Source organism: Ranitomeya imitator, chromosome 1 (genome assembly GCF_032444005.1).
Source record: "Ranitomeya imitator isolate aRanImi1 chromosome 1, aRanImi1.pri, whole genome shotgun sequence".
NCBI lineage: Eukaryota > Metazoa > Chordata > Amphibia > Anura > Dendrobatidae > Ranitomeya > Ranitomeya imitator.
The window spans coordinates 171664380-171688575 of NC_091282.1; the positions used below are offsets into that span (position 1 = coordinate 171664380).

At 45.1% G+C, this 24196-nt stretch overlaps 1 protein-coding gene across 7 annotated transcripts in view; it reads left to right on the forward strand.

The window, feature by feature from the left end:
• LOC138665154 (inositol hexakisphosphate and diphosphoinositol-pentakisphosphate kinase 2) overlaps positions 1-24196 on the forward strand; it is a 210248-nt gene that overhangs the window by 176522 nt on the left and 9530 nt on the right. For all 7 annotated transcript variants that reach the window (XM_069752444.1, XM_069752428.1, XM_069752437.1 and 4 more), the window contains one exon: positions 4224-4290. In XM_069752444.1, the coding sequence (XP_069608545.1) occupies positions 4224-4290 (67 nt within the window). The remainder of the gene's footprint in view (positions 1-4223; positions 4291-24196) is intronic.

The window sequence follows — 24196 nt, forward strand, 5'->3', positions numbered from 1 at the left end:
GGCTGACATTAAGATGGCAGATAAACCTACTATGCAAGTTACACCCATTTACTGAAACCATACTAACACCAATTTAGTTTAGTGTCCTGTCGGACAAAGATCCCTGTTCAGTGTCTGCCAAGTTTAGTTTATTCATGTCAATGAGGTATGCCCTTCCCTAAATAAACTATTCCTTTATATCAGTCAGTGGATCTAACCAAGGTTTTTCAGTCATTGGTCACAGTTATAGAATGTCTTCCCCCCCCCCCTCATCATGACTGCCCTTCGTACTCTATTTCCCATGGTGAGTCAATCCTACTAGCAGATACCCATCAGCATGGCAGGCCACGGAAGCAATCTGGGCATCTGTTCTAGTTTACCCTGCAGGTCCACTTTGGTGTCTGCTTTCCCCCCCAGAGGCTCTTCCGCCTTTCTCCCTTCTCTGTGGTTCATTCCCTGAGAGAGGAAGATTTTTATTCTGATTTAGACTCTGATCTAGACTCTGACCGATTCTCTGTATTGATGGTGATGCAGGTTGATGACACTTCACAAGTGAAGGATGGAAAAAGACTCTTCTACTTTAGAGAGTTTCTCCTTCAAGACAGCCAAACCAGCCAGTTCGGTAACCATTTATTTTGACAAAGTCCTAAGCAGAGAACTAAGCAACCAGATTTTTTCAGAAACCTTAGTGGCTGGTCTCGTTGATGGCATCTATGGAGCCCAACAAGTTTTTTCCTCAGTAGACATCCAGGACCCTTGTTTCACAATCCCATTTTTCTCACACCCAAGGTACATCTGCTTCACAGATTCGGGGTTTCTCGTTTTCAGTTTGTTGCTCTCCCTTTCAGCCTTTCCACGGTTCCCTGGGTATTCACGAAAGTCATGGCAGTGGTCATGGCCCTTCCGCTTGCCAAAGGTGTTACTATCATTCTGTATCTGGACAACATCTTCTTCAAGGATTTTTCTCAGTCCAAGAACTTGGAATGTCTGCAGATAACCCAAAAAAACCTTTTTTTTCTGCTGCATCATCAATAGACCAAAGTCCTCTCTGATCCTGTCTCAGTGCCTTCTCTTCCTAGAGATGTTATTTGACACCATCACCGAAAGCGTATTCCTTTGGGAAGACAAGAAGGTGTCTCTCCTGTTCAGTCACTGAGGCACCTTTCTCCACTCTCTCGGTCTTTCCATTCCTGCATGAAAGTCTTAGGTAAGATGGTAGCCTCCACAAAGGTCATTTCCTTAACCTAGTTTCATACAAGCTCACTTAAGGAACAAATAAGAAGAGCCTGGCCTATAAACCTATGGCTGAGACTTTCCACCGGTGGGTTGCACCCTTAATTTCAGTGTACCTGACTTTCCTTGTTCCTGTGGGATCTCAACCTGATTCTAGAGGCTCTACAATCTCCCCTTTTGAGCCTTTCAAAGAAGTCTCAATGCGGTTGATCTCTTGGAAAGTAGCCTTCCTTATTGCCACATATATGAGAAGGGTTTCGGAAATGGCTAGTGTCTTTTGTGCCCATCACTTCTTTCTTGTTTTCCATAAGGATAAAGTGTGTGTTCCCTCTTTTGCCCAAGGTAGCTTTCTCATTTTTACCTCAACGAAGAGAGAGATCCTCCTCCCATTATTGTTGTTTTTCCCTAGCTCAACCCACAGAGAAACTGCTCCACAACTTCAACTTGCTCAGCGCTATCAGTCTCTGTTCATCACTGCTCTCAATTTCAATTTGTTGCTCTCCCTTTAATTTGTTCAAATGCCTTATTTGTCATCATGGAGGGTTCTTGCAGTGGCTTGCCTGTAAGGCAGCTATTATCACTGGATGCGATCTACCATTGCAGAACCCTATTGCGTCATCATAACTGTCCCTGCTCGGGAAATGTACACAGGTTTTTATGCAAACCAGTTCCTGGTCACCCAGACAGACTGTTCTGTCATGACCATCCTAGACCTGGATCTTCTCAATAATAGGTACACGTTTGGCTTCACTTCAGAATGGAATGCATGCCCTCGTTGACAGCATCTATAGAACCCAGGGAGTTTTTTTTTTTTTTTGCTCAGTAGACATCCAGGACCCATGTCTTCACAATCCCACTTTTCTCTCACACCCGAGGTACATCCGCTTCACAGTCTGTGTCACCCGTTTTCAGTTTGTCGCTCTCCCTTAGAATTCTTAGAATTCTCCTACTGCTTTTTTTTACTAGCAATTGTTTACGGGGTACTAGTAAATGGGTGTAGCCTGCGCAGGAAAACCCGACATTTCAGCCCTCTGGTGGCCGCAACCAACACTCATGGGTTTTGTGTCAAGCAATTAAAATCACAAAAAAGTGATTTCATGGAGGGAATTAAAAAATCCGCATTTCAATAAAAAAAAAAAAACGCTGATTGGCTTAGCTGTCCTTTAAGACTATAATATAGCATCAGGTAAAATTTAATTGTTTGATAAAATATATTTTACTGGTAACTATGATGCTATTAAACCAGTGGGGGTCAAAAAAGAAATTGAAGTGTTCGCAATAATACATTATTTGCTTGATGTTAACCAAGAGTTACATTTCAATACTAATCCCTTCTTGATCACTAGTACCTAATGTACAGCATTTCTTCCATTAAAATGCACCCAAAAATCCACAACAGGTCAGATGGGACAGTTCCTTCATCAAGAAAGTCGCTGTATATTTTTAAGTAGTAGCGGTATATGGGCAGTAAAAACTTTAGTACGTTTTCAGTCCTATGACATTGTACCTGTTATTACACATTTGCATTATTTTCCTTTTTTTTTCTTCTTTTTGCCTTTAATTTAGGCAACACCCATATCACCATTGTAAAAAGTATGCCCCCTTTACGCTTAAAGAGGTTGTCCATTACTAGGACAACCCCTTCTTGATCTAAATGTTTTGGGCCGATAAAACAAAAAAGCCAATAATCCCCTCGCTTGTCAGCGCCTTTCTAGCGGTGTCAGCACTCGCAGTCCCGGGGCTCTCGTGCGGTTGTTGTGACACGTGACCCCGGCGCCCAATCCGCACTGGCATCCCTATTCCCACTTTTGCACGTTATGAATACGAAGCGGAAGATGGGGCTGCAGCTGATCTGATGTCCTCTTCATGTTCAAAATGTCCAAAAGCAGGGATAGTGATGCCAGAGCTGATTGGGCACTGGGGTCACGTGTCACAACAGCCACACGAGAGCCCCGGGACCGCGAATGCCGATATCCCTGGAATGGTGGCAGCACAGGAGGGGAGTATAGCTCCTTACTTGGCAATTCCCACATTGATTTTTAGCTCACTTTTGCAATCCAATCCTTTAAAGGAGTGTTCCCGTGAAGGGCATTTATTATCCACAGAATAGATGAGAAATAATTGATCTCTAAGACCCCAATCAATCACTAGTATGAATTTCCTGAGTGCCCTGTTGGAATGGATTAAGTAGTCAAGCACGTATACGTCACGAAAAGCCTTTAGCTATGGTACCAATCACGTGCCTGTACATCACCATAATCACACATGCTCAAACGCTGTGCATGTGCACTTCATTTGGGATTCTGGGGGTGATTGATAACTAGACAGTGCTGATTTCTATTTCACCTGGTAAAAGAAGGTGTTTGTGTCTGATCAAGGAGAACTAAGGCGCTGATTAATGGGGACTGGCGGTGTAATGTCCATTGCTGGGCTGACTTGTGCTGCCGTATACTGCATGACGGTTGTGCAATGTGATTGAATGACTGAGCCGTTCACGTCACTGTAAATTGCCATTTCTAATGGAAGAGGTTCTGTGAAACGTGGCCAATTTCTTTGTTTCAGGAGCCGGGTAAATGCTTTACATTGGGTACAGCCTGTAACCTATTCCTCCTCCTGTAGGCCTCATGCATGGATTCTCGTGGCTTGTGTGTTGGTGTCGCTGAGCTGCTCGCTTCCAGCTTTTCTTTTTATTTCTTTCCGTACAGGATATGTTCTTGAATTGAACGCATTGTTTGCAATGTGACGTCTCTCCAGTTATTTTCTTTATTTCCCTTCATCTGTAATTTTTGTGTCTGATGATACTGATGGCTTGCTATGCATCACTCCATGACCACAGGTCCTGTGTGAAGTGGACTTTTCTCAGAAGGGAACGGAGTTGCATGACGATGTTCTGTTCCACTAACGTGCATCATGCATCAAGTTGTGTTATTAACATTACCTGTCTGAGCCGGGTCGCCCGACATCGGCACTTTGATCAGATGTCTAACCCAAGACCAAACCTCTCTTTCCAGGTACTATCGGATAATAACAGCCACCTAAGAGCAGCCCGACTCCTGGAGCAGAAGCACAGCGGTTTAGGTAAGTATACTTTCATTATGTTGGATTCGATCACATTGGACAATGCTAACAGGCTGAGCTGCCAGTAACTTTGTTTTTTTAACCTCCTGCTTAATTTATAAGCGCATCCAAGCATGGCAGCGACAGGCATCACTTATTACATGGCTGCGCTTTTTGACAACCAAACAATGATGCTATTCATTTTTAGAAAACCATATTCTTCAACATCACAAGATACAAGTAATGTGTTCGTGTATGGGGGAAAAAAAAAAACACAAACGAGGGTCACCAGTTGCATCTCTTGTGTGCTATAAAGCCATGTGGGACAACCAGGATGGCATTGGGTGTAACCCTGTAGTCTGTGCCCTCATTATTACAAGGTACTAAAGCAATTTGCTTATTTGTGCCACCTTCTGAATTTAAAAAAAATGTATATATGTAAAATGACAGCGTTCCTAAAGCATTGTCCTCGTTTCTGTCTCTCATCCACATATTGGTGTGTTCGTTCCTGTTCATTCAAAGGTGTTGTATACACTGTGTGCAGAATTATTAGGCAAGTTGTATTTTAGACTATTATTTTTATTATTGATTAACAACTATGTTCTCAATCAATCCAAAAGACTCATAAATATCAAAGCTTAATATTTTTGGAAGTTGGCATGTTTTTTTTTTTTTTTTAGATTTGGCTATCTTAGGAGGATATCTGTTTGTGCAGGTAACTATTACTGTGCAGAATTATTAGGCAACTTAATAAAAACCAAATATGTTAACATCTCACTTTATTTTCACCAGGTAAACCAATATAACTGCTCAAAATATAGAAATAAACATTTCTGACATGCAAAAACAAACACCCCCCAAAAAATTAGTGACCAATATAGCCACCTTTCTTTATGACACTCCGCAGCCTTCCATACATAGATTCTGTCAGTTGCTTGATCTGTTTACAATCAACATTGCGTGCAGCAGCCACCACAGCCTCCCAGACACTGTTCCGAGAGGTGTACTGTTTTCCCTCCCTGTAGATCTCACATTTTATGAGGGACCACAGGTTCTCTATGGGGTTCAGATCAGGTGAACAAGGGGGCCATGTCATTATTTTTTCTTCTTTGAGACCTTTACTGGCCAGCCACGCTGTGGAGTAGTTGGAGGCTTGTGATGGAGCATTGTCCTGCATGAAAATCATGTTTTCTTGAACAATACCGACTTCTTCCTGTAAAACTGCTTGAAGAAGTTGTCTTCCAGAAACTGGCAGTAGGTCTGGGAGTTGATCTTCACTCCATCCTCAACCCGAAAAGGTCCCACAAGTTCATCTTTGATGATACCAGCCCATACCAGTACCCCACCTCCACCTTGCTGGCGTCTGAGTGGAGCTCTCTGCCCTTTACTGATCCAGATTCTGGCCCATCCATCTGGCCCATCAAGAGTCACTCTCATTTCATCAGTCCAAAAAACCTTTGAAAAGTCAGTCTTAAGATATTTCTTGGCCCATTCTTGAGGTTTTCTTAGGTTTCTTGTTCAAAAGTGGTCGTTTTTCAGCCTTCCTTACCTTGGCCATGTCCCTGAGTATCGCACATCTTGTGCTTTTTGTTATTCCAGTAACGTTGCAGCTCTGAAATATGGCAAAACTGGTGGCAAATGGCATCTTGGCAGCTTCACGCCTTTTTAGCCCAACACACTTCTTGCGACCCTGTTGGCTATTGGCCATGAAACGCTTGATTGTTCGGTGATCACGCTTCAAAAGTTGGCAATTTCAAGACTGCTGCATCCCTCTGCAAGACATCTCACAATTTTGGACTTTTCAGAGCCCGTCAAATCTCTCTTCTGACCCATTTTGCCAAAGGAAAGGAAGTTGCCTAATAATTAAGCACACCTTATATAGGGTTTTGATGTCATTAGACAACACCCCTCCTCATTACAGAGATGCAAATCACATGATTTACTTAATTGGTAGTTGGCTCTCAATCCTGAACAGCTTGGAGTAGGACAACATGTATAAAAAGTATCATGTGATCAAAAATACATCTTGCCTAATAATTCTGCACGCAGTGTATGTTAATTTCAAATTCTTTAGAATTATCACTTGGTAATAACCCCGAAATGAAATATTCATAAACTTCTTGCATGTTCTGAATGGGCACCTCACCGCATGCTTGCGATAAGAACTCACATATGGGGGGTGCATTCGGTTAACATGGGTATTAGACACAGGTCTCTGTTGATACTCCATCAAATGGGTGTAGGATGGAAGAAGCTGAGCTCAGTTATATGTAATTTTCTATTGATAGAAACTAGTTTACATGCTGCCAGGATGGAGAAAGCCTGTGAGTCTTGCTCTGCCTGCGGACATAGTGATTGACACCCTGCATACACACAGTTAATCACTCTGCATAGGTGGTAGAAGGAAGATACTTACAGTGCCTTGCGAAAGTATTCGGCTCCCTGGAACTTTTCAACCTTTTCCCAGATATCATGCTTCAAACATAAAGATACCAAATGTAAATTTTTGATGAAGAATCAACAAGTGGAACACAATTGTGAAGTTGAACAAAATTTATTGGTTATTTGAAATTTTTGTGGAAATTCAAAAACTGAAAAGTGGGGCGTGCAATATTATTCAGTCCCTTTCACTTAATACTTTGTTGCGCCACCTTTTTCTGCGATTACAGCTGCAAGTCGCTTGGGGTATGTCTCTGTCCATTTTGTACATCGAGAGACTGAAATTCTTGCCCATTTTTCCTTGGCAAACAGCTCGAGCTCATTGAGGTTTGATGGAGATCTTTTGTTAACAACAGTTTTTAGCTCTTTCCACAGATTCTCGATTGGATTGAGGTCTGGACTTTGACTTGGCCATTCTAACACCTGGATACATTTATTTGTGAACCATTCCATTGTAGATTTTGCTTTGTTTGGGATCATTGTCTTGTTGAAAGACAAATCTCTGTCCCAATCTCAGGTCTTTTGCAGACTCAAACAGGCTTTCTTCAAGAATGGTCCTGTATTTGGCTTCATCCATCTTCCCATCAATTTTAACCATCTTCCCTGTCCCTGCTGAAGAAAAGCAGGCCCAAACCATGATACTGCCACTACCATGTTTGACAGTGGGGATGGTGTGTTTAGGGTGATGAGCTATGTTGCCTTTACGCCAAACATATCGTTTGGCATTGTTGCCAAAAAGTTTTTTTGTTTTAAATAGATTTTTATTGAAAGCGAACATGAACAATACATTTTATGCATTTTCCAGTATATTACAAAATTTTAACATTTTCCAAACCCCCAACAATCCCAACAAATCCCAGACCTCCCCCTCCCCTGACAGCTCCTTCCCAGTTATACTTTTGTTACCAGTATTGATGGCTCTTTGAGCCATTTGACTCACTTATGTCCGCTTGTTCCTCTAGCACTCTCTTCCTTTCAGAGGCCCTCATCCTCCCATTTCCCATAACTACTCATCCCAGCTCAAGCCACGGAGACCACATTTTTTCAAACGTTTCTATTTTCCCACGTCTTTTGTAGACCCCCTTTTCCAGATTGAGACCATGTTTAACATACTTCAGGAATTCACCCCTTGTAGGCGGCTCCTCCTTGATCCAGTTCCTTGCTATTACCTTCCTAGCCATATATAATAGCCTAGCTATTGCTATCTTCCAGGTGTTATCCACTCTAATTTCCTCTACATATCCCAGTAGACACACTATCGGATCTCTCGGCACTCTGCATTTGTACGCCCCTTCCACCCGGCTCATCACCACCAGCCAGAAAGCAACCAGTCTTGGACATGTCCACATCATGTGGTATATTCCTGCATTCTCAGTCTTACATCTCGGGCATTCAGAGTCGGCACGCAACCCCGCTCTGTACAACACTTCCGGTGATTTATAGACTCTGTGTAAGATGTACAGCTGCGATAGTCTATACGGCTCACTTAGTGACACTCGTGGAACCCACTCCAACACCGACTCCCAGGTTTCATCCTCCATTGGGCCTAAATCTCTTTCCCATTTCGCTCTCGCTTTTAGAGGGAAGTCTAGCAAATATGCATGCAGAAGGTCCTTATAAAGGGTGGTAATGACCCCCCTTGTGGACCCTTCCCCACACACGTATTCCAGAACTATGTCCTCCTGGATCTCAATACCACCGCCCTTGTTTTGAGCTTTAAAGGCGTGTTTCATCTGAGCATATTGATACTCCCCAGTCGGTTTCAATCCAAACTCCCCCTGCAGCTGCGAAAAGGACTTTAACCCTCGTTGTTGAATTATCTGAGCAACCAAGTGGATTCCTTTGGCCTGCCACTCTGCCAGCACTCCAAGAGCCGCAAACTCAACCAAATTATTATTAAGCCATATCGGTGTAAATTTAGTCAGCCCCGTAACCCCCCGAATCTGTCGCAGTCTGGTCCATAATTTATGTATCAAAAACATAGTTGGGTACAATTTCCCCAAAACTCCCAAGGAGCCATCCTCCAGACACTGTGCCACCGGTCGTCGGTTTGTCACCCTCTCCATCAAGTGTTGTACCGCACTGGTAGACGCCTCCCGCGCCCAGCCCTTCAAATGCTGGCTCTGGGCTGCAAGAAAATATAACTCAGGATTGGGTAAAGCCAATCCTCCATCATCCTTGGGTCGCTGAAGCGTCTCCAGGCGAATATGTGGGTACCGCCTCCCCCATATCAGGCTTCTAAAAAGAGCATCAATCAATCTGCCGGAATTTCCCCCGTGGAATCCAAACTGGCGCATTATGTAGGACGTAAAGTATTTTGGGCATCAGAACCATTTTAATGAGATTAACCCTACCCACCACCGATAGGTGCAATTTATTCCACGCATCTACTTTTGCTTTAAGGGCGCCCATGAGAGGAGTCAAATTCCTATACAAAAACTCTGTAACTGGCATCGAGATCCATATTCCCAGGTATTTGAAAAGGGATGCCACCTTAAGCCGCCCCTCTCCCAATGGTTCACTTCTGCTCTCCTCCACCCCATCCACCTCAAAGAGGACCGATTTATCCCAATTTATCCTCAGTCCCGACAAGGCTCCAAATTTCCCAATGATCTCGATAGCCCCTTTCAAGGCGTCATCCGGGTCCGCCAGGAACAGTAAGATGTCATCTGCATATAACTCAATCTTGTCCTCAACACTCCCATATCTGAACCCAGGGACCTCATCCGACTGTCGGATCTTGGCGGCCAGTGGCTCCACAGCTAAGGCAAACAGAAGGGGCGACAGTGGGCAACCCTGCCTCGTACCTCTGGCCAACTTTTTAGGCTGAGAAAGTTCCCCATTCACTCTAATTCTAGCTGTTGGTAGTGAATATAACAGTTGAGTCCACGCCACAAATTGCGGTCCAATACCCATACACTTCAACACCCGCCATAGATATCCCCACTCCACACTGTCAAATGCCTTATGGGCATCCAGGGATGCAATGACCCTTCGGCCACAGTTGTCAGACTTCAGCTGCAGGTTCATATGCAGCCTCCGCAGATTAACCGCTGTAGACCTGTCAGGCATAAAGCCGGACTGATCCGGATGTACAAGGTTAGCAATGACGCTGGACAAACTGGAAGCTAACACCTTGGCCAAGAGTTTGACATCGATGGTTAACAGAGAGATTGGCCGATATGACTCAGGTTTCCCCAGATCCTTATCCTCCTTCAGAATAACCACTATAATAGCCTCCCTCATAGATGCTGGGAGATACCCTTGGCATCCAGCCTCCTCCAGTACTAACTTTAATCTGGGAATCAACACTTCCCCCAAACTTTTATAGATTTCGGCTGGTAACCCATCAACCCCAGGTGCCTTCCCATTGGCCATAGTTCCTCCTCGGTGATAGGGGCATCGAGGCTCACCCTATCCTCTTCACTCAATTTCGGAAAACCCAGACTCTCAAGGAAAGTCTCCGTATCTCCGACTGACTCATTGACCCTGGAGGAATATAAGTCCGTGTAAAAGTCCGCAAAGACCTTTATAATTTCAGGTGTTTCAGATACCCTTCTCCCCCCATCTGAAACCAACGAGTGTACATACGAGGTACTACGCTGAGCAGCGGCTACCACCGATAGCATGTGTCCCACTGTTTCTCCCTCCTGAAAATAAGTCACCCTCTGAAACTCCCGCTTCCTTTCAGCTTTTCCCAGCAGAATCTTTTCCATACGAGTTTGCGCTGTTCTCAACCTTTTCTCTGCCTCGGAAGTCCCCAGCACTACCATCTCGTCCTCTGCAGCCTTCAGCTCCTCCACCGCCACTCTCTCCGCCTCCCTTGTCCTCCGCTTGCACCTACTAATGTCTCTAAATAGTAGCCCTCTCAGGTACGCTTTCATTGCATCCCAAACAATTAGGGCATCTGTACTCCCATCATTTAAAGCAAAGAATTCCGTCACCTCCTTCCCTATACCCTCCAAGTCAATGCTCTGTAACCAATTAGGATGGATCTTCCATTCTCTCCCGCTTGCGGTCCGTGTCCCCAACAGCCTGACCTCTACCTCAATTGGGCTGTGATCCGAAAGAGCTCTCGGCAGATAATGCACCTCCCCCACCATTGTGTCCATCAGACAGTTACCCAGCGCCATATCAATTCTGGATAACGTAGCATGTGCCGGTGAGTAGCACGAGTACCCTCTCTCCCCAACATGTCTAACTCTCCATAGATCAATCATGCCTATTTCACGCACATAGGTACCAAATGTTGTAGTGTGCCCCTCCGACCTGTTCTGGGTGTTCTTATTTTTATCCCAAAAGTCATCACAGATATTGTTCAAATCCCCAATAATTAAGAGTGGTAGTGGTTCCCATCGTTCCACCTTCTCCAACACCTCCCTGATCTTCTTACTTGAATATGGAGGTGGAATATACATTGCCACAACACACAATCTCACTCCATACAATATACATTGTATCACCACATACTGACCCTCAGCATCCACGCATACTTTCACCTCTTCATACTGCACTCCCACCGGCACCAACACTGACACACCCCTTGAGTACGTCGAAAAGGTAGAATGATACCCTTTCTGTATCCAACGTCTATTCAGTACGTCCACTTTCTCCTGTATCAAGTGCGTCTCTAGCAAGCATATCATAGAAGCCCGTTGATCCTTCGCATACTGCAAGCTCGCAGCTCTCCTAGACTTATCCGACAGACCTCTCACATTCCAACTCAATATCTTAAAGCGGTCCCCTATTATGTGACTCATCATCTTTAGTTATGTCGTTACTCCCAGTTCTGAGCTGTCTAAAGGTACTGTCACACTAGACGATATCGCTAGCGATCCGTGACGTTGCAGCGTCCTCGCTAGCGATATCGTCCAGTGTGACAGGCAGCAGCGATCAGGCCCCTGCTGGGAGATCGCTGGTCGGGGAAGAAAGTCCAGAACTTTATTTCGTCGCTGGACTCCCCGTAGACATCGCTGAATCGGCGTGTGTGACACCGATTCAGCGATGTCTTCACTGGTAACCAGGGTAAACATCGGGTAACTAAGCGCAGGGCCGCGCTTAGTAACCCGCTGTTTACCCTGGTTACCAGCGTAAAAAAACAAACAGTACATACTTACATTCAGCTGTCTGTCCCTTGCCGTCTGGTTCCTGCACTGACTGCTGGCCGTAAAGTGAAAGCAGAGCACAGCCACAGCGGTGAGTCACCGCTGTGTGACTCACCGCTGTGCTGTGCTTTCACTTTACGGCCAGCAGTCAGTGCAGGAACCAGACGGCAAGGGACAGACAGCTGAATGTAAGTATGTAGTGTTTGTTTTTTTACGCTGGTAACCAGGGTAAACATCGGGTTACTAAGCGCGGCCCTGCGCTTAGTTACCCGATGTTTACCCTGGTTACCGGGGACCTCGGGATCGTTGGTCGCTGGAGAGCTGTCTGTGTGACAGCTCTCCAGCGACCAAACAGCGACGCTGCAGCGATCCGGATCGTTGTCAGTATCGCTGCAGCGTCGCTAAGTGTGACGGTACCTTTACTTCCCTCCCCACCCTTACCCCTCCCCCCCCTCCCCCACACCCCCCAATACTATACATTCTGCCTCTTATCAAGAGTGGGGCACCATCACCCATTGCGAACACTCTTATTAACATAACCTTCTCCTTCTGCCTCCCGCTACCGTTTATAACAGAATTCGGCGCAATTCTTAGAAGAACAAAATAATTCAACCTGTATTAAATTACAACTGCAAGAAACTAAATAAACTTTTAGTACGCTGCACCCCCTTCCTCCCTCGTACTTCTCCGCCGCATCAGCACTCCCAGTGCGTTCCCTGAGTAATACCCAGCTCCACCCTCCAACCTTCACATTTCAATTACCAATGTACTGTCAGTCCATCTCTTTTTCCCCTTTTTGAAAGAAGTAAAATACCTCCCGACTAACCCACCCCACATTTTCAATCTCCTTTCCCTTTAAGCTTTTTAGCGTTAAGATCTATCCACTGGGTAGCGTCCTCCGGCGTCTGGAAAAAATGAATCTTATCCAACGCTACCACTCTGTCGTGCCGGAAACATCATGGAGTATTGCACTCCCAGTTCCCTCAGCCGTCTCTTGATACCCGTGAACATCATCCGTTGTTTCTGTACCAGGGCGGAATAGTCAGGGTAAATAGCAATTCTGTGACCTCCAATTGTCAGATCCGTCATGTCTCTAGCCTTCCTCAGGATAATGTCTCTGTAGTTTAGGATTTTGGCAAGCATGGTACGGGGACTTGCTCCAGGGACAGGTGGTTTCGGTGGGACCCTGTGGGCTCTTTCTACCGCAAATACTTTTGTCAGTGCTGCATCACCAAAAGTCTCAAGGAGCCAGCTTTCAATATACTCCGTGGGATTCCTCCCCTCAGTTTTTTCAGGGACACCCACTATACGAATGTTATTTCTTCTGGACCTATTCTCCAGATCCTCATTTTTGGCAGCTAGCTCCGATATTGCTTGAGTAAACTTCCTCTCCGCTTTCTGCAGCTGCACTATATGGTCTTCTGCCGTGCTCACTCTTTCCTCCACAGCCCCCACACGTTTGTCAATCTTCTGCAGGGCTGCATTTATCTGGGCTGTATCCCCCTTGACCTCCTGTAGCTGCTGGGTCAGGGATTGTTTGCATGATGATACCAGTGCAAAAACATCTCTAAGGGTGGGCTCTGCTCCTGACTCCTTATCTTCAGATCCCCCTACTACCACCGCCATGTCACCATCCCTGCTCCCCTGTTGTACCTCCTGCTCCTCTGCTGGGCTTTCCTCCTCTCCTTCTGTGTCTGTGTCTGCTCCGGCGTCCTCCTCTGCTTTTCCTGTGTTCCCTGCGGCCTCCACTCTAGCAAACTGCTGGAGCTTTGCCGCCGCCGCCATTCTCTTCTGGCATGCCGCGTTGTCCTTCTCCGGCTTCTCCCTGGCGTCGGCGCCATCTTGGCCGGTCCCAGCCTCGCCGGCTCCTGCATCTCTTTGCCTCCTTCTGGTCATATTTGTTGACCTCGGGGCCGCCTCTATTCACCGCCGCACTCCCGGGACTCTCCTGCAGCCGGTAAGCGCCTTGAATCGCCGCTCAGCTGCGGCTTATCAGGATAAATTCAGCGTTAGCAGCGGGAGCGCTCTGTCACACGTCCGCTCACATGGACGTTCAGGCCACGCCCCCCCAGGGTATGTTGCCAAAAAGTTTGATTTTGGTTTCATCTGACCAGAGCACCTTCTTCCACATGTTTGGTGTGTCTCCCAGGTGGCTTGTAGCAAACTTTAGACTACACTTTTTATGGATATCTTTTAGAAATGGCTTTCTTCTTGCCACTCTTCCACAAAGGCCAGATTTATGCAGTGTACGACTGATTGTTGTCCTATGGACAGACTGTTCCACCTCGGCTGTAGATCTCTGCAGTTCATCCAGAGTGATCATGGGCCTCTTGGCTGCATCTCTGATCAGTCTTCTTCTTGTTTGAGATGATAGTTTAGAGGGACGGCCGGGTCTTGGTAGATTTGCAGTGGTATGATACTCCTTCCATTTCAATATGATCGCTTGCACAGTGCTCCAAAGTTTTGGAAATCATTTTATATCCAAATCCGGCTTTAAACTTCTCCACAACAGTATCACGGACCTGCCTGTTGTGTTCCTTGGTCTTCATGATGCTCTCTGTGCTTCAAACAGAACCCTGAGACTATCACAGAGCAGGTGCATTTATACGGAGACTTGATTACACACAGGTGGATTATATTTATCATCATTAGGCATTTAGGACAACATTGGATCATTCAGAGATCCACAATGAACTTCTGGAGTGAGTTTGCTGCACTGAAAGTAAAGGGACCGAATAATATTGCACACCCCACTTTTCAGTTTTTAAATTTCCACAAAACTTTAAAATAACCAATAAATTTCGTTCAACTTCACAATTGTGTTCAACTTGTTGTTGATTTTTCACCAAATATTTACATTTGGTATATTTGCTTGAAGCATGATATGTGGGAAAAGGTTGAAAAGTTCCAGGGGGCCGAATACTTTCGCAAGGCACTGTATGCATCTTCTATCTATGAAATCATAGAAAACTATTAGTGATGAGCGAAAAGCTGGGATAAGGTGTTATCCGAGCATGTTTATGTGCTAACCAATGGTCTTCGGCGTGCTCAAATAATGTTTAAATCCCTGCACCTTCATGTCTTGTGGCTGCTCGACAGCCGCAACACATGCAGGGTTTTCCTGTTTGTTAGGCATATATTATTTGAGCATGCTGAAGATGCTTGGTTCGCACACAAGAATGTGCAAATAACCTTATCCTCCCACGTTCGCTCATCACTAAAAACTATGTAGACCTGAGTGCCACATTTTCCCCTCTATGTTGACATTAGACAGAAAAGCTTAGGAGAAATGATTAAGTCGCACTGATTGGTCAGCATCAGAGTGTGCAGGGACACCACCCCAACTGGTAACACCCAGTTGTCAATTCATACATTTCAATGAGACACAACGGCTGTACTTTGCAGAGTACTGGAGTGCACTATAAAGGAAAGCATTCAGGTCCTATTTAATCTATACATATGTCCTTCCACTTTTCTGACACCCCCCTCCCCATTATGTTTTCTCCTTATTATATGCTGACCCATCTGTTGACTCTTGTTTTATGTGTGATGTCCTCTTCTACTTAGTAACATAGTAACATAGTAACATAGTTAGTAAGGCCGAAAAAAGACATTTGTCCATCCAGTTCAGCCTATATTCCATCATAATAAATACCCAGATCTACGTCCTTCTACAGAACCTAATAATTGTATGATACAATATTGTTCTGCTCCAGGAAGACATCCAGGCCTCTCTTGAACCCCTCGACTGAGTTCGCCATCACCACCTCCTCAGGCAAGCTGAGTATTCTATAGTAAGCTGAGTATTCAAGCTGAGTAAGCAAGCTGAGTATTCTATAGTAAGAATATAGAATAAAATGAAGAGACGATGTTCCCTTTTAAATGTTCATCTCGTCAACCTCTTGTAATGTATTCCAGACGTCAGGTCCAGACTTGCATGTGTTTACAGGGTGTTTGATTCTTCCAATATTCTATGTCCCCTTTGCCCTTTCCCTTCTTCTATGCCCCCTTTTCCCCTTCCCCTCTTCCATGTCCCCTTTTGCCCTTCCCCTCTTCCATGTCCCCTTTTGCCCTTCCCCTCTTCCATGTCCCCTTTTGCCCTTCCCTTCTTCCATGTCCCCTTTTGCCCTTCCCTTCTTCCATGTCCCCTTTTGCCCTTCCCTTCTTCCATGTCCCCTTTTGCCCTTCCCTTCTTCCATGCATGCTTTTAAGTAAAATTGAAATTAAACATTTACAGAGAAGCAGGCGGCCATAGGCATCAGGTTAAAAGGATTCTCAGAAATTCTAGAAATTCTAGATTTTTGGGAAGTTTCTGCTACAAAATTTCAGGGATAAAAAATCAGATGCACACACCATGTTTGTGTACATGGCATCTTTTTCTGGCGGATTCTATTTGGACGTACCTAAAAAAAAAAAAAAATAAAAAAAAAAATAATAATTATAGCAATGAAGAAACGACTTTGTGTGCTTATGTGCAGTCTATTTCAACTTCATTTAGCTCTTCAGGCTTCCATAGCGGTTATAAGACGTGACCGGACCATTTTTCTGGCGGCTTTCCACTATCAATACATATTTGAAAACAAAATGGTGATGGCAAAGCCATTGCAAAAGACATCACAAGAGATGTAAAAAAAAAAAGAAAAAAAAAAAAAAGGTTCTTCACGGAGATCATCACTGGCGTATTCCCAAAGCAGCCGGTCCACCAACATCTAAAAGATGTCATGTGCACACACCGTCCAGCAAGTCAAAATTGACACTGTACAACATGTTGAAGTGGCTTCTATGCAGTCAGTGGTGTAGGGTAGCAGTACGTGCCTGGCCACCTCTCCAGTGTGAACCAGGAACTGAATCATGACCATTTTTTGGCCCATGGAGTTAACAAAACGTGATTTTGTAGATAAAATGCAATAAGACCATAACCCGAATGTGTCTTTTGGTAGAGAAGCCCGGGCTTAGGGAGTTCCCTTTATATAACAGAGAATTATACTCACTCTGTGTTAATTGTGATGACCCCTTTAGGTTAGTCTCACCCCTTCTTCATCCATATTCCTACCATTTCCATCATATGTCAGTTTGGATTGTCTTCTACTTTTTGGGCACATTTAGCCCTTGTCATGTTTCTAAAGACTTGGCTCTGTCCTATTCTGTGCCACCTTCTGTATCTCTATATAGTGCTCTGGACTTTTCACCATTTCTGTCCCCTTTCTATATTTCGATTTTATTTGTCATTTGTTGGAACAGTGCAGCCAACAAGTATCTATGGATCTGTTGACAGGTCTTGAACCTTGTGTTGGCTCTCGCACACCCCACTATTGGGCTTTTTAGGTTTCCCAGATTATTTTGTTTCCTTATTTTTTATTTTCAAGTTACCGACATACTGTATCTGTTCTGTATATCCTATATAAAGGCCATTCAGTTATTACTTGTGTCTGGTGTGTAGAGCACTTTCCTGCTTTTTAGATGACTGAGGAAGTCTGCATATTTTGCAAGCTTCCTGCAGATATTTGTTGCAGACTTAAAGCTAAGGGTCTGTTTATAAGGACTAGACGTCTGCCGATGGTCAGGCAGAACCCAGTAAGGCTGGTTTCACACTTGCGTTTCAAAACGCATGCGTTTTAAAAAAAAAACCGCATGGTGAAAAAACGCATGCAAACGCTGCATTTTTTTGACGCATGCGTTTTTGCATGTGGTGAAAAAAAGTGGCGTTTTGACGCGTTTACATGCGTTTTTTCATGCGTTTGCGTTTTTTAAACGCATGCTGAGAAATGTGTGACTGCCAATCATCAAAATAAAGTAAAAAACCCACTGTAAACAGAAATAGTTAGGGTTAGGGGTAGGGATCATAACCCTAACCCTAAAGGGATCCTAACCCTACCCCTAACCTTAAGCCTAAAGGGATCCTAACCCTAAAGGGATTAGGGGTAGGGGTAGGCTTAGGGTTAGGATCCCTTTAGGGTTAGGATCCCTTTAGGGGTAGGGTTAGGGTTAGGATCCCTTTAGGGGTAGGGTTAGGGTTAGGGTTGGGATCCCTTTAGGGGTAGGGTTAGGGATAGGGTTAGGATCCCGTTAGGGTTAGGATCCCTTTAGGGTTAGGGTTAGGATCCCTTTATCACCTTTATGGTGGGGGGTGGCATATTAGTGTGTTTTCTGTTTTTTTTTTTTTTTAATAAAAACGCATGCGTTTTTAACGCAAACGAACGCATGTGCTTAAAAGCGCATGCGTTTACATAGACATCAATAGGTTTTTTTGCCGCGAAAAACACATGCATTTTTTTTGCGGCAAAAATTACTACATGTTGCATTTCTGCAAATGAACGCATGCAGAAAAAAAACGCATGAGTTCATAAACGCGACCAAACGCGTATACAAAAAAAGCATGCGTTTTTAATGTTAAAGATAGGGGAAAAAAATGCATGCGTTTTTTTTGCGGTAAAAACGCTGCAGATGAAAACGCAAGTGTGAAACCAGTCTAAACTATGCACACCGAGTTATCTGTAATAGATTGTTCAGTGCACACAGGCTGCCATTGTTCTCAGCAGTGTAAAGGTACCTTCACACTGAGCAACTTTACAACGAGAACGACAATGATCTGTGACGTTGCAGCGTCCTGTATAGCGATCTCGTTGTGTTTGACACGCAGCAGCGATCTGGAACCCGCTGTGACATCGCTGGTCGGAGCTAGAAGTCCGGAACTTTATTTGGTCGTCAGGTCGGCGTGAATCCTCATGTTTGACAGCAAAAGCAACGATGCCAGCAATGTTTTAACATGGAGCTAACAACCGGCGAGAACGATAAGTACGTCACTGGATCGCTCCTGCATCGTTCTGGTGTTGCCGTGTTTGACGTCTCCTAGCGACCTAAACAGCGACGCTGCAGCGATCAGCTCGTTGTCTATATCGCTGCAGCGTCGCTTAGTGTAACGGTACCTTTAGTCCTGTTAACACAGGACAATGCCCCTCTGAGAATGATGACCTTTTGCTCTGCGCAAACGATCATTTCACCTAATAAGGCTACTTTCACACTAGCGTCGGGCTCGGCCCGTCACAGTGCGTCGGGCCAAGGTTACCGACGCTAGCAGTGAATGCGCCGCACAACAGAGGCAGCGGATGCATTTTTCCAGCGCATCCGCTGCCCCATTGTGAGCTGGGGGAGGAGTTCCGGCCGCACATGCGCGGTCGGAAATGGCGGACCGTCGGAAGCAAAAAACGTTACATGTAACATTTTTTGCTGCCAGCGGTCCGCCACAACACGGCGCAACCGTCGCACGACGGTTGCAACGTGTCAATGCGTCGCTAATGTTAGTCTATGGGGCAAAAACGCATCCTGCAGACAACTTTGCAGGATACGTTTTTTTCCCTAAATGACGCATTGCGACGTATTGAAAAAAACGCTAGTGTGAAAGTAGCCTAAGAGAGCATGTTAGTTCATTGGATGAAGATCAGCCTGTTGACACTAAAAGATTATTGTGAAACTAGATGGTGGCCTGATTCTAACGCATCAGGTATTCTAGAATATGTATGTAGTTTATTTATGAAGATTTAAGACTAATGCAATGAATACACAGGATTTTCCGGGTAAAATATATACATGATCAGTGAAGCGGTGTTTAAATCCCACGCCAATATCACTGATTGGTCGCGCCTGGCAGGCCACGACCAATCAGCGCAGCGGGGTTTAAATCTCGAGCCAATATCGCTGATTGGTCGTGGTCGCGGGCAGCTGGCGAGACCAATCAGCGACTGGCTTTCCGTTAGACAAACAGACAGAATTAGACGAGTATATAGTAGATATACGATGCGCTGGAATCGGGCCACCATCTAGTATTCATATAAATATTGGTGCTTACATTTGTTTTAACCCATTGGACACACTCACCCTCACAGACTCTCCTCCATGTTATTCTCTCCCTCACAGACTGTCCTCCATGTTATTCTCTCCCTCACAAACACTGTCCTCCATTTTATTCTCTCCCTCACACTGTCCTCCATGTTATTCTCGCCCTCACAGACTCTCCTCCATGTTATTCTCTCCCTCACAGACTGTTAGGCCATGTTCACACTTTGCGGCGTCCCTCTGCGGGTTCTCCCGCAGCGGATTTGATAAATCTGCAGGGCAAAACCGCTGCGGTTCTCCCTGCAGATTTATCGCAGTTTGTTCCGCGGTTTCCGCTGCAGGTTTCCGCCTATACTATTGTTGCTGCATATGCAGCAATATGCAGCATCAATAGTAATGTTAAAAATAATAAAAATTGGTTATACTCACCCTCTGATGTCCGGATCTCCTCGGCGCTGCACCCGGCGGTCCGGTTCCAAAGATGCTATGCGAGAAGGACCCTTCGTGACGTCACGGTCATGTGACCGCGACGTCACCGCAGGTCCTGTTCGCACAGCAACTCTGACCGGACGGCCGCGTGCAGCGCTGAGAGGTGAGTATAACATGATTTTTTTTTTCTTTTTTTTACCCCAAATATGGTTCCCAGGGCCTGGAGGAGAGTCTCCCCTCCTCCACCCCGGGTAGGAACCGCACATTAGCCGCTTACTTCCCGCAACGTGGGCACAGCCCCATGTGGGAAGTAAGCGGTTCAATGCATTCCTATGGGTGCAGAATCGCAGCGATTCTGCACAAAGAAGTGACATGCTGCGGGTTTTAAACCGCTGAGTTTCTGCACGGTTTTTCCCGCAGCATGTGCACAGCGGTTTGCGGTTTCCATAGGGTTTACATGTAAATGGAAACGCTATGGAAACTGCTGCGGACCCGCAGCATCAAAATCGCGGCGGTTCCGCGGTAAAAACCGCAAAGTGTGAACCCAGCCTTAATGATGTTCTCGCCCTCACAGACTCTCCTCCATGTTATTCTTGCCCTCAGACTCTCATCCATGCTATTCTCTCCCTCACAGACTGTTAATGTTATTCTCGCCCTCACAGACTCTCCTCCATGTTATTCTTGCCCTCACAGACTGACCTCCATGTTATTCTCGCCCTCACAGACTCTCCTCCATGTTATTCTCTCCCTCACACTGTCCTCCATGTTATTCTTTCCCTCACAGACTAATGTTATTCTCGCCCTCACACTGTCCTCCATGTTATTCTTTCCCTCACAGACTAATGTTATTGTCGCCCTCACAGACTCTCCTCCATGTTATTCTATCCCTCACAGACTGTCCATTCCAGAATACTGTAGATAAGCCCCTGATGCTGGTGGGCTTGGCTCACCTTCGATTTTGGGGGTCACAGGTTCCCTTTAAGCCAAACCTCCAGCTCCGACTACTCAATTTCCATGACACAGACTCCGACTCCACCAAAATGGGCTCTGACCTCCACAGCCCTGATAATAAGGTCCATCTTTGTTGTAGTTTTCTTTTTATTTTGAATGGAATAAATTCTACATGTATGTTTTTTCCTTTAAAAAAAAAAGAAGAAACCCGACTGACCTCATTATAGTCAGCAGGGCCTTTCTGCTTCAGTTTGCATTCGTTCTGTAACACATCCTTTCCGTACCAATTTTGTTTCTCTGGTCCTAAAACAAAACAGAAAAGGAACTCAAAGGCCGGTAACATCATGTACCACAGGTAAAATATGCAGCCACTACTCACTGAGCCAGGGGGGAGCACTAGCGGACCACTAGTTTTCTGCACCTTTTAGTAGCCGCTGTTTACTAGAACTATGCTGAAATGCAATCTTAGGCGCTTCACCTTCTGAAAAGACTGAGAACAATATTTTGAGTCAATAAGATTTACAGAAAAACCTTGACCTTCATATCGGAGAGTAGTAAGGTGTAGAAACGAATGAAGAGCTGCTAAGAACCGAGAGCAACGTGAATGATTCTTCCTCTATTGTGGGGAAAGTGAGATGTGTGCCCGTGGAAATCAATGATGGCAAAGCCTAGAAGCTACACATGCAGCTAATCTTCATATTTTTGTAAGCTTTCGTTTTTCTCTTTGAATGATGCTGTGTGCCATAACTGTAATACTGACCTGCTGCCCCATCCATCTGTAGTGATGGCCGTTCCTTAATGTTGGGTTGGGACGCATCTTCTAGTAGGCAGTGTGTGCCCGCGTGGTCTCCTACTGCCACTGTTGGGTCATTGACTATCTGCCATGTGGGATGCGGGGAGCTCGTGGCTTCTTTTTTTACCGATCATCGGTCGCCAGTCTCTGTAGGGATTGGGCATTATATAAATCGATTTAGTTCCAAATTAAATGTATTCAATTGTGTGTAGAAGCGGGCAGACGTGTGTCCTTCATGTCGCTGGCACTTAGCGCACCAATTGGTGAATTGTACCTACTGTGGCAGCTTAGATTTCTCCTAACTTTACTAGAAGGGCTGCTGTTTACATTACCAGCAAAATGAATGAGATCTCTGAAATCTTATGCACTCTGCTTGTTTTTTTTCTGAAGGATTTGAACCATTAGTGCATTTTTCTCTAATCTGCAGCATGTCAGTCGTTTCAGTATTTTTTATGTAGTCAAATGAATGGAAAAAATGCATCAAAAATGAGTGTCAAATTGAGCATATTGCACACAGCGTTTTTCCTGCCAATACCCCTCTCATGTGCACATACCCTGACATTGGGCGTTAATAAGAAAACACATGTAGTGGGGAGTTTAGACCTCTACAACATTCCCCTTTTAGGACTTCTGAATATCGGTATACATCCATTCTATACAGCTGTTTTGTTATTTCTTCTCTGTTGGTTATTCCATTTGTTCCCGATCTCTCCCCAGGCCCTCCACCTTCCTGTGTGGTGGACTCAGTATGCATACCGTACCACTGATTTGCCCAGTCTTCCATTACAAAATAACTTTTTTTTACCAGCTAAAAATATCTCCTAAAGTGCCAAATCCGCCACTTTTTTTTACCTTCCTCTCCACAATTTGACCTTTCCTGGTAGCTGGTCACTCTGGAATATGTCTCCCTGCAGACCCTCATTCCCAGAAAAAAGAATGGAGGAAACATTCTCATTCTGGCAAGTGTAAGGCCAGAAGTCACTATGGGAGCTCTCTACTACGAGGTAAGGAGTCTAGTGGTGGTCCACCCTCCCCGTGGGGGCACAGAGTAGCGGTGCACCCACAACTGGCTTTGCTCCAGACAGACAGATTTCATATGTGCAGCTGAACAGTATATTTTAGGAGGGGACTGTATTTCATCTCCTCTTCTATCTGAAAAGTGCTGCATCCAGTCACACCCTTTGCTGTACATTTATGCTTATATACCCTATACTATGCTCATCTACACATTGTGGAACCGATTGTTTCACTTATTTTTCATTCCAAGCTCTACTGATTTAAAATGCAATTTGTTCATGGGACCACCACTTTAACATCAGATTAGTGGCAGTCCGTAACCGGGCACCACAATTGATCAACTGTTTTCAGCTCCAATGGCCACTGGAAGTAAATGGAGCCAAATAACACAGCTATGTTTACTGTGTAGTGGCCTTTATCTGGTACTGCAGCTCAACTTCCTGGTATCTTCAGTATTAGATCAGATAGACAGGGTGGACTGCAGTGTGAGCAGCCTCTTCTTAGCTAAACACCCATAGGTATCTTCACTATCAGATCACAACCACTGTGGACAGCAATGTGAGCAGCCTCTTCTCAGCCTCAGCACTCCCGGTATCTCCAGTATTAGATCAGATAGACAGGGTGGACTGCAGTGTAAGCAGCCTCTTTTTTTAATTTAGATACCATGGGTGCTTAGCTAAGAAGAGGCTGCTCACACTGCAGTCCACCCTGTCTATCTGATCTAATACTGAAGATACCGGGAGTGCTGAAGCTGAGAAGAGGCTGCTCACATTGCTGTCCACAGTGTTTCTGATCTGATAGTTTAGATACCATAGGTGCTTGGCTATCAAATCAGAAACACTGTGGACAGCAATGTGAGCAGCCTCGTCTCAGCTTCAGCACTCCCAGTATCTCCAGTATTAGATCAGATGGACAGGGTGGACAGCTGTGTGAGAGTAGCCTCTTCTCAGCTTCAGCACTACTGGTATCTCCAGTATTAGATCAGATACACAGGGTGGACAGCAGTGTGAGCAGTCTCTTCTTAGCTAACACCCATGGTATCTTCACTATCAGATCAGAACCACTGTGAACAGCAATGTGAGCAGCCTCTTCTCAGCTTCAGCACTCCCAGTATTAGATCAGATGGACAGGGTGGACAGCTGTGTGAGCAGCCTGTTCTTACCTAAGCACTCCTGTTATCTTCATTATCAGATGAGAAACACAGTAGACAGCAGTGTGAGCAGTCTCTTCTTACCTCAGCACTCCTGGTATCCCCAGTATTAGATCAGTTGGACTGCGTGGACAGCAGTGTGAGCAGCCTGTTCTTACCTAAGCACTCCTGGTATCTCCAGTATTGGGTCAGAATAATCTAAGAACACCT